Source organism: Somniosus microcephalus, chromosome 1 (assembly GCF_052327205.1).
Source record: "Somniosus microcephalus isolate GS21.2 chromosome 1, FLI_Smic_1.0, whole genome shotgun sequence".
In the NCBI taxonomy this organism is placed as follows: Eukaryota; Metazoa; Chordata; class Chondrichthyes; order Squaliformes; family Somniosidae; genus Somniosus; species Somniosus microcephalus.
Genome location: NC_140987.1, coordinates 285,987,728 through 286,001,556, shown reverse-complemented (window position 1 = coordinate 286,001,556; position 13,829 = coordinate 285,987,728). Strand labels below are relative to the sequence as shown.

At 42.6% G+C, this 13,829-nt stretch overlaps 2 protein-coding genes across 6 annotated transcripts in view; one reads left to right on the top strand and one right to left on the bottom strand.

Moving 5' to 3' along the window:
- The window catches only part of dnah6 (dynein, axonemal, heavy chain 6), a 1,317,984-nt gene that overhangs the window by 30,274 nt on the left and 1,273,881 nt on the right, over positions 1–13,829 (top strand). The gene's annotated exons all lie outside the window — the stretch shown is intronic.
- LOC147124821 (tyrosine-protein kinase JAK2-like) overlaps positions 730–13,829 on the bottom strand; it is a 414,008-nt gene continuing 400,908 nt past the window's right edge. For 2 of the 3 annotated variants that reach the window (XM_085993603.1, XM_085993613.1), the window contains 3 exons: positions 12,143–12,260; positions 11,748–11,861; positions 730–9,636 (listed from right to left, as the gene is read on the bottom strand). In XM_085993603.1, the coding sequence (XP_085849729.1) occupies positions 9,529–9,636; positions 11,748–11,861; positions 12,143–12,260 (340 nt within the window). In that variant the 3' untranslated portion in view covers positions 730–9,528. The remainder of the gene's footprint in view (positions 9,637–11,747; positions 11,862–12,142; positions 12,261–13,829) is intronic. The other variant, XR_015079093.1, reaches the window with a different exon arrangement.

Genomic DNA, 13,829 nt, shown 5'->3' with positions numbered 1-13,829 from the left:
ATTAGCGCCCTCTTAAGGCGCTAATGGGAGGCGCAAACCAACCAAATTTTTCCCCCTCACTCCCTCCACCACCGGCGTACCGTGGCTGCAGTGTGTACCATCTACAAGATACACTGCAGCAACTTGCCAAGGCTTCTTCGGCAGCACCTCCCAAACTCGCGACCTCTTCCACTTAGGACAAGGGCAGCAGGTGCATGGGAACACCACCACCTCCATGTTCCCCTCCAAGTCACACACCATCCTGACTTAGAAGTATATCACCGATCCTTCATCGTCACTGGGTCAAATTCCTGGAACTCCCTACCTAACAGCACTGTGGGAGTACCTTCACCACACAGACTGCAGCGGTTCAAGAAGGTGGCTCCCCACCACCTTCTCGAGGGCAACTAGGGATGGGCAATAAATGCTGGCCTTGCCAGCGACACCCACATCCCATAAACGAATAAAAAAATATATATATTTCAGGGTGTGATACATAATTCACCTATTGCAAGTGCGTTCACTCCTTAAAGCACATGTTTGCAGACTTACATATAAACCACCACTCAATTTGTTCTCGGAGTTAAAACAGTTGTTCGTAACACAATATAGTATTTGAATGAAGGAACATCCTTTTTTAAAAATCCCTTTTTAACCCAGTCTTGGACAAAACCAGCTAGAACTCCTCACACGCTAGTAATCAAAATATGTTTAACCTTAGAAAAGTTGAACAGCAAGCGATATTGCAAATTGTAAAAATAATCATGATTTTATTTTATTATTTTCCCAACAAACATTGCACACTGATTAAAACGCAGGTAAAAAAAATATGCATCTTGGACAATAGTTTACAAGCATCGTAACATTCTGAAGCTGTTTCCAGATTATTTAAACTTGCGATAAAGTAATGAGTCAGCAGCAGAATACAGACTGTTTTTATATTTAATCACAATATATATATATATATATGCGTTTACTGCTGTTTATCACAGTATATGCATTTTTACAGTACAAGGTACAATAACAAATGCCACATCCTCCGTAACATGAAAAGGAGGAAATAAATGCACTTTTCAAAGTAAAGGCAACCAGTAAACTAACCCAAAATATACAACTTTATACAATACTTTTTTTCTATTAAAATGAATATAAGATGCCATTATTTTAGCTTCTGTAAAAAAAAAAAATAGCGGCGATTTTTCTTCGTTTAAATTGTAGTAGCACAACTTTAAATGAAGCAAGTCTTGAAATCATAAGATTATGACCGATCAGTGAGGGGAGGAACGACTGTAGAAAGCTCACCAACAATCAGGATTATTCGGCAAAATACGATGCTTAGTTTACCATCAGTGCATATGTCACCTGCATGACCCAGATTGAAGTGAATCATGCAGACAGAATGGACTATGGTCTAACTCCGGGAGTTCCGCAGGCGTGAGAAATGGTGCCTGTCAAAGCGGAGTTGTTTTTTTTTAAATTCAGGAACCGAGATTCATAGTGTGCACGCAAGTTTGAAGAAAGACCGGGACAGGGAAAATCAGGAAGTAGCGATTACCTGACACCAAGCTAGGTTTAAAACATTGTAGGAGGATGAAAAGGCTAATGTAAGGAATTCTACAGTTTTTGAGATAGGAACAGGGAGGAGGCCATTCAGCCCCTTGAGCCTGCACTTCTGTTCAATTCAATCATGGCTGAGCTGTACCCGAACTCCATTTACCCGCCTTGCCTCCATATCCCCCTCATACCCTTACCTAACACAAATCTATCGATCTCAATCTTGAAAGCTCCAATTGACCCAGCATCCACAGCCTTTTGTGGAGAGAATCCCAGATTTCTACTACCCATCGCATGAAAAAGTGCTTTCTGATTTCCTTTCTAAATGGCCAGCTCTAATTTTAAGATTATGCGCCTTGTACTCAATTCCAGCATCAGTGGAAATAGTTTCTCAGTATCTACCTTATTGAATCCTTTTAACATTTTAAACATCTCAATCAGATCACCCCTCAATCTTCTATGCTCAAGGGAATACAAGTTTATGCAACCTGTCCTCATAACTTAATCCTTTAAGCCCCGTGACACTGTGAAGCAATTTGATTTCAACACAATCAGCAACACTGTGTAAAATGGGATATTTGGAGCTTACAAGGAATGAGAAGGAAAAGTTCAGAGGAGCAGGAACAGTGACCATTATATTATTGATAAAACAGATTAGAAAGGTTGCAATGGAGAATGAGTCAAGTAATAAGAAAGACATCATCTTTCAGATGCTGAGATTTTGAGGTGCAAGAACAGCTTCTCTACATATGGAAACACTATTATAACCTGTCTGGAATTGGACTTTACGGAGAGTTAAAATTATTGAGGAGAAAGAAGTGTTTGGCACGAAAAAGGAAACTGATGTTCTTGGAAGCACCTTTCACAATGGCGAAGTGGGAGGTCCATTTAAGCCAAAGGAAATAGTGAAGTCAAGAATATCAGTAGATGAAGAAAGTTTAAGGGTGGAATCAAAAGACTTGGTAGCTATTGGTTAGACTTGTTAGAAACAAGAAACTGTTCTTGTAGAGTTGAATGAAACAAGATGTTTCAACGCCTTTGAAAAGCAGGGAGGAGATCAAGGTGTAAAGCTTTTCAACCACTGCACTACCAAAGAACTGGAGATTGTGTGCACGTGAACTGAATTAAGGTTGGATAATGAGTGAAGGAGCTCCTTCCAATGAAGAGTGCACAACCCTGAGAACTCCCAAGTTAAGAGTCAAAAGATGACCAAAACTACAGTACATTTAGTGATTTAAGTTACTAGTTTCTGTGAATATAGCTTTGGTCTGAGGCTACGTAAATGGTAATTTCTCTCTCTCAAATAGTACACAATGCCAGATTGTCAATGACCATGGTGAATCATTGCCTTGGATTTCTCTCAAGTCTTCTAGAGCAGAGTTCCAGGGAATTGTAACTTAGGCAATAAGATAACCAGCAGGATGGGCATGTTAAAAATCATTCTGGAAATCATCAATTAGGTTTCAATGTTCAGATAGTCCGATTTAAGGGTCATAAGGCAGTCATTTCAAGGTTGAAGGGTTCATTGTTCGTAAATGCATTTAGTCAACGTTCTCCAAATAAGTTCTGCACAACTGTCATTAATTGGCACCTCCTGTACAGCCATCGTTGATGCTGGGCACAACAATTTTTTTTAAGGGCTGGCTACAAGAAATTAATCATAATCTAGAAATATGCAGCTCCTAGTAAAACTACAAGAATTCTAGATCACTGTGGATTACTACCAAAGGTACAGTGTCATTTTATGTATAGACAGAGAAAGGGTCAATTGGATCCATGCAACACATTTACATTTTGTTCTCGAACGCTTGCTCAGTGATGATGGATGTTTCATGGGCTAAATTACTACCAACTGCAAACACCCTCAAAAATCTGCAGAAACAGTAATATTCAAAGGATTAGCATTTTTTTTTAACAAAAAGCACACTTGCAGCTAGAATGTGGTGTCTCTAAAGTAAGCAAACATTTTCTTCTTCACAATTCACAAGCAGTTAACGTTTATATTTAAAATTAAAAGCTGTCCCTGTGGAGTTTCTTTCTTACACCATTTTTTTCTGATGACTTAATCATTCACGTGCATTGTGAACATGGGAACCTGGCAGGAAATACCTAATCATGCCTACAAATCTGCTCGACTGCTAATTTAGAATGAAGCTCGAATGCCTGCTGATTGAAATTACATCACTTATTATCTAAAGAGGTGGTCAGGTCATTTCAAGTTCCGAAGCAAATGATGTCCCAGTAGCACCATCTTTGAATTTATTTTGACTGATGCACCAAATAAAATTATATCTGCTAACAACCAGCATTATTATAATTTTAAAATTCAATTGAAACACAAAGGTATTCCTTCCCCTCCTAGTAATCTAGTGGCAATCCTTTGGCTCGTATCAGATCAACATTCCCAACAGACAGCACCGTCTTACTCTGGAGTCCTTTTTGAATGCATTAAAAGTTGTACACTGAACATTAGTGCATTTCTGCTGCAAGGAATTGACGGGACAAAATTTGACACCGATTTTAGGAGAGACGACCAAAAGCTTTGTCAAAGAGGTAGGCTTTAAGGAGCTTCTTAAAGGAGGAGAGGTAGAGAGACTTAGGGATGGAATTCCAGAGCTTGGAGCCTAGACAGCTGAAGGCACAGACACCAATGGTGGGGCGAAGGAAATTGGGGATGCTCAAGAGGCCAGAATTGGAGGAACGTTGAGTTCTCGTAGGGTTGTGGGACTGGAGGAGGTTACAGAGATGGAGAGGGGCGAGGCCATTGAGGGGCTTTGAAAAAGATGAGAATTTTTAATTTGACGCATTGCTGGATCGGGAGCCAATGTAGGTCAGCGAGCACAGAGGTGATGGGTGAACAGGACTTGGTGTGAGTTAGAACACAGGCAGCCGAGTTTTGGATGAGCTCAAGTTTACAGAGGGATGCAAGATGGGAGGCCGGCAAAGACAGCATTGGAGTAGTCGAGCCTGGAGGGAACAAAAAGCATGGATGAAGGTTTCAGCAGCAGATGGGTTGAGGCAGGGGTGGAGACAGGCAATATTATGGAAGTGGCAGTAGGCAGTCTTAGGAGCGGAGGACACCAAGGTTGCAAACAGCCTGATTCAGCCTCAGACAGTGGCCAGGGCGGGGGATGGAATCGGTGGCTAGGGAACAGAGTCCAAATAAAATATTGGGCTGAAAATTGCGATCGGAGGCTTGCCGCCCGCATATGCTTCCGAACTGCAAGAAAATGCCATACTTACCTAATGGCTGCAGACCTTCGAAGACTTGCACTCCTGAGCCTGCGTATAGGCCCATGCATCCCGGGGTGCAGGCGGTTAGCAAGCGCCCCTGGGATCACGTGGGCCGCCCCAACCAATGACAAAGGGTGATTCCCACTATGCTTATGGGGATTCCATTTACGTACAGAATCCCCAGGAGCAGAATAGGAATCCCCTAAAAAACACACTATCACAGCACTGAAGTAAAAATAAATCATCAAAGGTTCAAAATGAATTAAAATGCCATTTAATTAAACATTTAAAATAAAAATTTAATTTTTTGAAAAATAAATTTAAACATTTTTAACCAGAACAAAACTGACCTAATCTAATTTTAAATGTAAGTGAATGACTAAATCATTAAAAAAAAATTATTTCAACATTTATTTAAACCCTTATGCCCGCATTTACTGGGCATAAGGGTTTGGTGGGTACTCGCTGGGCAGTAGTTGGGCTGTACCAGCGAGTGTGAATTTCCAGCGGATGGGGACAATCTGTCAAGGAGAAACTTGACTGATCGCAAGTTACGGGTTTTCCTGCATGGAATGCGGAAATCCAGAACTTGCGGGGCACTTAAGACGGCGTACACACACACACACACACAGTACGCCTTCATAGGCCCTGTAAAATCCGGGCCATAGACTCTGAAAGATTATCCATGTCAAATTTCACTTTCTTTCTGTGGGTACTTTAATTTCAATGATAGGAATATGATACAAAGCTGGAAGCAGTGCACGCTCCAAAACACACAGTAGTGATAGATGTTGATTCAATGTGAGGTATGTAGATCCAGTCTAGCTTTGGCGATGGTCTTCTCACAGCCAATTTGCAAAAAACTAATTTACAAAAATCTATTCAGGTATTGAAGACCATGCCTTCAGCAGTCTCGACACTAAGCTCTGGAATTCCCTCCCTAAACCTCTCTAGCTTGTTCTCCTCCTTTAAGACGCTCCCTAAAACCTACATCTTTCTTGTCCTAATATCTCCTGATGTGGCTCGGTGTCAAATTTTATTTGATAACGCTCTTATGAAGCGCCTTGGGATGTTTTACTGCATTAAAGGCACTATATAAATGCAAGTTATTGTTGTATATATCTATAATATGTGTAGGACCAGAGTGGCCACTATATAAAGTAAATGCACAGGTTTTACAAACCACTTCAGTAGCGAAGCCTTGCCAGTTTCAGGAAAACATTCCAAATTTGGCATCCACCAACATACAACAATATAGCAAGCACGGGATGACTGATGCTCCTAACTAAAACGTAAATAGCAACTTTACTGAGAGTTCCATACTGAGCAGCGCTTTAAATATACTACTGTTCAAATAATAAGGTATGATGGCTTTAATGGATGCAGCAGTTCTGAAAGCTGCAAATGTCTACTTGTTAAAGAATATTTTTCCTTATTCAGAATAACAGCAAAGAACTTTAGATTGAAGAGTTGGAGAAACTTTGCAGGCAGCTGGAAGTATACACAGTCCATTCAACATTGTCTAACAGGACAAGACAGACTAGATGCAGGAAGGATGTTCCCGATGGCGGGTGAGTCCAGAACCAGAGGTCACAGTCTAAAGATAAGGGGTAAGCCATTTAGGACTGAGATGAGGAGGAATTTCTTCACCCAGTGAGTGGTGAACCTCTGGAGTTCTCTACCACAGAAGGCAGTTGAGGCCAACTTATTAAATATATTCAAGAAGGAGTTAGATATATTTCTTAAGGCTAAAGGGATCAAGGGATATGGGGAGAAGGCAGGGACAGGGTACTGAATTTGGATGGTCAGCCATGATCGCATTGAATGGCGGAGCAGGCTCGAGGGGTCGAATGGCCTACTCCTGCTCCTATCTTCTATGTTTCTATGTTGTTGAGTAGGTTGCTGTTTGAATTAGGCATCCTTTAAAACAAAACGAATGTAGATGACTGAGGTGCTGGAGTTAAGGGGCAGATTTTACTTTTTAGGACAGATAAAATCGAAACGCGTGTATGTTAAAGATCTAAATTGCTTCTGTGTTTTCAAACAAGAAGGAACGTGGCTTCTGAGGATATGAGCATCAGAATAGAAGCTTTTCATTTTTGATTTAGCCCATAAGAGATAGCTTCTAGTTTTCTCTGGTCAAAGCTTCAGTCTGCATCATCATTTACCTGCAGTGGCCCAAGGAGCAACCATGGCAACTTAGAATTTTCTATCAGGGTATTAAAAAAAAAAATTACTATAATTCAAAACTGTTTATTAGCAACCTATGTGAACCTGATCAGTATTGTCACTTGGCTTATTTAGCATATTGGTAGTAATACAATACAGAAGTAGTACTTAAGCCAAAATACTTCAGTGCACCAATACACTTTTAGTGCAGTACTTACTCTTCATTCATTGCCTCAAATTGCTCCTTTACTACCATTGCCAATGAGAATACTCCTGGGCTTTTACTCAGTTCAAATGAACATTGCAAGAGCATTCCATAAGCACAGTGCCTTTCAGTGAAATCCTAGCAATAACACTGGTCATAAATCTAGGACTGGTAAGTACTGCTTAATAGTTGAAAGTGCTGTTTGATGGAACGTATTTCTGAGAGATTCAACTGGGAACAGAGCTACTGATAAAAACAGTTCAGTGATAACAACCTGTTGACTGCATCCCTCCATCCCAGAGGTGGCCTTTCCAAAACTGTGAACCCAAAAGCTGTACTGCCAGGGAGTACAAGGAGCAGAGATAAGTAGCTCTGTTAAATATGCAGCGCGGATGTGAAAATGCTGCACTATGCGTTGGCATTCCACTGCCCTACAGTCAACCAATACCAGACCAATCTCGGCACAATGCTTTACATCACACCTTACCCGTCAAAAAACATTCCATGTAACCACTAAAGTGCTGCATTCTTTGCCTTGTAACCAAAATGGGAAAAGCAAATGAGCACACATGACTTACACTGTTCTTGTTACTAGGTGCATAACTCTAATAATTAACAAATGAAAGATTTGAATGTATAGCCCACTTTAATCAATGCTGATAGAAGTGCATTGGTGCTCTTATGTGGTTTGTGTACAGAATATACGGTGTCCCCAAAGGCTGTATTTTCAGCGTTAGTTCTGTGCACGGAAACACTGAAGCATTGATACTTGCTGAAATTACTGCACATGCTTTGAAACGACTCAGTTCAAACAGGTACTGTACAGCTCTAAGAGAACTTTCAAAAGAGTGCAGAAAATTTAAATAAAAAACGAGAGAGAGAATGGGAAGCTATAATGCAAATAGGTAGCAATCAACATTGCATCACCAAAGTTTCTTTGCTCTCCATATACGTATATAGCTATATTTATATATATGCAAATACATACTTTTCATCACAGAAGTAATCCCAACTGTAATGACTTATTTACTGCAGTCAAACTGAAAAATATAAAGTTGAGGTGCTGGTCCCTTTATATTTACATTTTTGTTGCACCTCATGACTTACTGAAGAATGATTTTCTATCGAGGAGTAAGGACTATAGAAGGTTTACATGATTTAGTTAAAATTAATTCTCGGGATGTGGTCGTCACCGACAAGGCTGGCTAGTTGTTGCCCACCCCGGTTGCCCTCGAGAAGGTGGTGCTGGGCCTGATTGATGGACTGAAGTCAAAGATGGTTTGGCAGGAGCTCCTATTTGTAGACTAAACAGCTTTTCTTCTCTGTAAAAAAAAAATACAAAAATATCCCCGAGCTTTTCTTCATACAGACTCCAATCTCCTTCACAGCTGATCCAAGTGTGAAAAAACATATAAACATAATCGCAGTATAATAGATATGGCTGATCAGGTTGGCTACTAGCTATTCATTGCTGTACATCGCAGATCACAAACAACATAGTAAATATTTCTTTCTTTGTAAATGTGGCTACTTCAGGACGTTACGTAGTGACAATTTCCAAAACTGCGCACACCACTGGCAAATCATTTAGGAACCTATCACCTACCCAACATGCATATTATTCTACAGTAATGCACACTTTCTAAGTCACTGTTTAATGCATCACTGTATTTGCATTCACAGCGTTGTTGGTTTATGAAACTATTCAGCTCCAAATACTGTTCCTTTTCCTTAGTAGTAGAATTAAGTTAATATATACCATGGTACCCATTTACATTCCCGTCAATATTGTATTAAATTCTAATCTATGACAAGTGTAAATGAGAATGCTATTTTGTACAGTGACATTATTCTCCACTCTTTGAAGGAATCCAATGTTGGAGCAGTTTTAGGTTGCAAAGGGCAAATACAAAATAGATTTTTTTTTCTTTAGCCAGTTCCTGTGCAAATGGCACAGACAACACAATGTTTTACATTCACCACTGAAGGCTATTTGATGCTCATTAGAAAAGAAAACTCCTAGTATCGCTATAAAGGAAGTGTAACCTCCGTAAAGAGAACTCCTATTATAAAAGAGCTACAATACAAAGCCCTTCTGTTGCCTTGCCTGACTTGGGCAGACCATGGCACAGTTACAACTCCCACTCCATTACTTTTTGTTCAGACAGCAGGTGAGAATTGTGATTCCACTGGGGAAGGACTGTCATTTCCCAGGGGCTGTGAAAGAAGTCCAAAGTGATCCCGCCTGGCTGAACAGGATGGGATAGCGATTAGTCCCCTCGATTTGGTGTGGTGTTCAAGTGAGCGGACGGTGCCTGCCAGCTATAGACTGGATAAGCAGCAGTTGTGCTTGGACAAGAGAGCACTCGGTTGAAATTCCTGCACAGTCATCCTCCCATAGAATCCCTTAGCGAGTCCACTTTCTGACCAAGTTCCTTAAAATTTGGGCGGTGAGTTGATCCATTGTCCCAGCAATCTATCATTGTAGAATACATCTGAGGTTGGAAACAAGCACCATCAAGATTAGAAAGTAAGTTTGAGAACATTGCATGTCACCACCAGAACATTGCTACAAAAAGTAGTTTTATTTTAAAAGTTTGAAAAATAACTTTTGTGCTCAACAAGGTGCTGGGAAAAGGATTTCCTTTTCCCTTTTTCATCACTCACAGTCAACACCAAGCACTCAAAGGCTGGGTTTCTTGTGAGCTAGTTGTGTCGTAAGTCTCTCTGTGAAGATCACCCTCTACTGAGCCAGTAGGGAATATTGGCCTAGAAATTGAGTTTGCCTCCGCCAGGGCTGTAGCGCCCGAAATTTAGCGCCAGCGTTAATTGCCGCTGCGCCCGCCAAAAATTCAGCTGCGCCGCGCCCAGACGGCTGCGGGCGCTAATGGAGGGTGTCAGCGCCTCGCAATGGGCGCTGAATGCAGGATTGCGGCGCTAATCCCCCGCTGCGGCACCCGATGCGGTGCGGCAGACTGGGGTACTGCAGGCCTCCTCCTTCTGTTAAGGAGGAGCTGCCTGCAGCCGACCGCTGGCCGGTGGAATCGCACGAAAAATGAGCCCGGCACCTCGGAGAAGTGCCGGGCTCGAGGCCCACACACATCTGTGCCGCGGGGGGGTGGTGGAGGAGTCCGGGGAGGGAGGTGTGGGCAGGCGGCCGCCGGGAAAGCGGCCGGCCGCCGCGCCACCTTAATGCACCGGCGCTAAGTCCAGCAAGAAACTTTTGAAAAATCGTTGGTTGCGGCTGCCACGGGCGAGGCGGCCGCAACTGAATTTCGGCGTCCGGCCGCGTTACCACGGCAACCGGGACGCTGCGCACACCGATGACGTCATCGGTGCCGGCGCAGCGCTACCGGCTAACGCCGATGGTAGGGCCCAAATCAATTTCCGAAGCGGCTATAATTCCGGCGCAAGGCCCTCTAGCGCCTCTAATTGGGCGCTAACCCCACTCAATTTCTAGGCCATTATCTTTTACACTTCCTACACCAGCCTGAGTGAAACGGCCCAGTTAGTGCCCACTAATGTGGAATTATGAGCAATATCGTGATGTTGGCACATACACACTAGGATCAGTTAGGGTGAGATGAAGAGGTGTGGGAGGAGGCTCGTGTGGAGCATAACCACCAGCATAACCACTTGGGCTGAATGGCCTGTTCTTGTGTGTGATGTAAATTCTATGTAGTGCTAAAACGGCCCAAACTCATTTCTCATAGTAACTCTTACAGCCGGCAGAAAGGAGACTTGTATCCCATCAGATGGACTGGCTCAGACGAATGCAATGAAAATCTCCTCCCTTTGCCAGCTGCAATTTCATGCATGAATTGAGTTTAGATAATCTGCACCCAGTTTCTCGTGGGTGTCGGTTCAAACCCACAGCACAAGCTCCCCATAATTTGGTAGTATATTGGTACTCTCACTCAGGCTCACTCGCCATTAAAGCCTGCAGCTGTATACCCTGGTAACTACTGCAATTTCGAAAGGACAATATTGGTCTCCAATAAGAAAAATATTTCAAACATTAAATGGGAAGAGAATCAATAAGCACACCAAAAATAACAGCAGCTTTCAAAATACAGACAATCTACATTACACTCTCCAATCATAATTTCTGCAATTCAATTGAGTTGAATGATTTGGGACAGCACTGCTGGGAGAAAGACAGCAATCTCAAATACATCTGGTTCAGCCACTCTGTGCGTCACCTCACGAACTACTGTGCTGCCAGGATGCCCATTATACTCTTCACATTCCAATAGTGGAGAAAAGCCATTTTATTTTGCTTGCTGCACACAAGTTGATGACTCCCTGCAAAACCCATTGAGGTTGTACAAGTCACACCATTATGCGCATTTCTGTCGTCTTCTCTAATACACTACGGGACATTATGGGAGTTTTTAACTAAATGGTAACAATAATCACAGGGGTATAACTTGCTTGCTAGCTTTTAATTGGTAAATAATTACTTCAAAGAATACTCTAACTAATCACACACTGTTTTTATAACTGCATTTAGCCCATTTTTACAAACGACTTTTTCCAAATGAAAAGACAGCTATCTACACAAGGCAGGCACAAAGTTAAAGAGCAAGTTGCTTGTGAACAGTACCATGTCAGGACACCCATCTGGTTTTGGCAGCCTTCTACACGCTTTAAGAAGCTCGATCAAATGGAAGACAATCATCTGTCCTTGCTTGTCACTGCCGATAATGCGCATGAATTCCTGAAAATGCAATAAAAAATGTCACTAAATAGAATTTATTGAGGAGAAATATCAGAAAACTAGTTAACGTTTAAATGAGCAGCACTGGGAAAACTAACAAAAACCACCAAATAGACAAATATAAGAATGCACTATAATAAATACTTAGAGCCTGCAGTGAATATCCTTTAGGTAGTAATATTCACAAACTCCAAACTGTATTTCATATTAACAAGCAGTATTAACATTACAGAACTAACAAAGTAGGAAGAGAAACAAGTCAACAGAAGTTGGAGACTCACCGATGGTGGGCTTTTGGTCTTCTCGCTGTATGTGAAGAGCTCGTATAGCACCACTCCAAAACTCCACACATCTGAAGCCACGGAGAACTTGTTCTCCATCAGGGACTCCAGTGCGTACCTGTTTCAGATATTCACAAAAACATAACCATCACAACCTGAGCTGTTCTGCTCTCTTGCCCAAACTTAAAATGGATCCATGTGGTTCCAGGCACAGCGGTGCTTCAACATGCTGTGTAAAGAACATGAGTTTGGACTGGGAACTTCCTGGACTCAAATGGTGCCATCAGGCACAATCCTCACAGAGAAAAGGAACAGTCGTGGACACTAACCACAACTTCAAGTGTTCACCTCGGGAGCAAGCCCCACAGAGCTCCGAGAGGGCATAGCCTAGCCAGCTTCTTGGGAGGCAAATACTGCCAGGTGTGGAGCAACCGAGAGAGAGAAAAATAAAAAAAAAGTGGTAGGGAACGTGAGTAAAATTAACATTTTATGTAGTCTGCCGCAAGATGTGCTTCATTCTACAGGCATTGCTGATATCATCAAAATCCCAGATGATGATGTTTCTGTTTAAGTAATTATTTTCCCTTCAATCTTCCAAGTGTTGTGCACCATTTAATGGCTGAGGCAATCTTGCCCCAGAACTCTGCCAATGGCATGTAATGGCAGCTACAGGACGCTCAGTGGTGCCGTCCTTCTACTCCATGTCTGGGAGCACCTCACTTCCATTCGCAGCTTCCCCAACAACAGAGGCATCTTGAATACGTCAACATGAACCCCTGTCCTCCCATTCTGTGGGGTAGCATTTTTGGAGCACGTGCTGTGTCAATGAAAGGACCATTTCTGAGTTCTGAACCATTTAAATTCTGGTCAAAAGGAATTCCTGCAGGGAGGAAAAAGAGTGGGAGAGCAATAGTGGTAGGGGATTCTATCGTAAGGGGAACAGATAGGCGTTTCTGTGGCCGTAGACGTGACTCCAGGATGGTTTGTTGCCTCCCTGGTGCCAGGGTCAAGGATGTCACTGAACGGCTGCAGGGTATTCTGAAGGGGGAGGGTGAACAGTCAGAGGTCGTGGTTCACATTGGGACCAATGACATGGGTAGGAAGAGGGATGAGGTCCTGCAGCAAGAATTTAGGGAGCTAGGTAGCAGATTAAAGAGCAGGACCTCAAAGGTTGTAACCTCTGGATTACTCCCGGTGCCATGTGCTAGTGAGTATAGGAATAGGAGGATAGAGCAGATGAATGCGTGGCTAAAGAGTTGGTGCAGGAGGGAGGGCTTTAGTTTCCTGGATCACTGGGTCTGCTTCTGGGGAAGGTGGGACTTGTACAAGTCGGACGGGTTGCACCTGAAACAGAACGGGACAAATGTCCTTGCAGGGAGGTTTGCTAGCACTATTGGGGTGGTTTAAACTAACTTGGCAGGGGGATGGGATACAGAGTGGAGCTAGAATAGGGGGTGATGTACAGCCAAATATAGAGGAAAAAACAAGTCAGCTTGGAAGGCAGAGCAAATATGTAATGGCACAAGGGAGTAGGCCAAGGCTGGATGTCATTTATTTTAATGCAAGGAGTCTTGCGAATAAGGTGGATGAACTGAAGGTGTTGATAAACACATGGGAGTATGATATTGTTGCTATCACGGAGCCATGGTTGAGGGAGGGGCAAGACTGGCAGCTCAATATTCTGGGG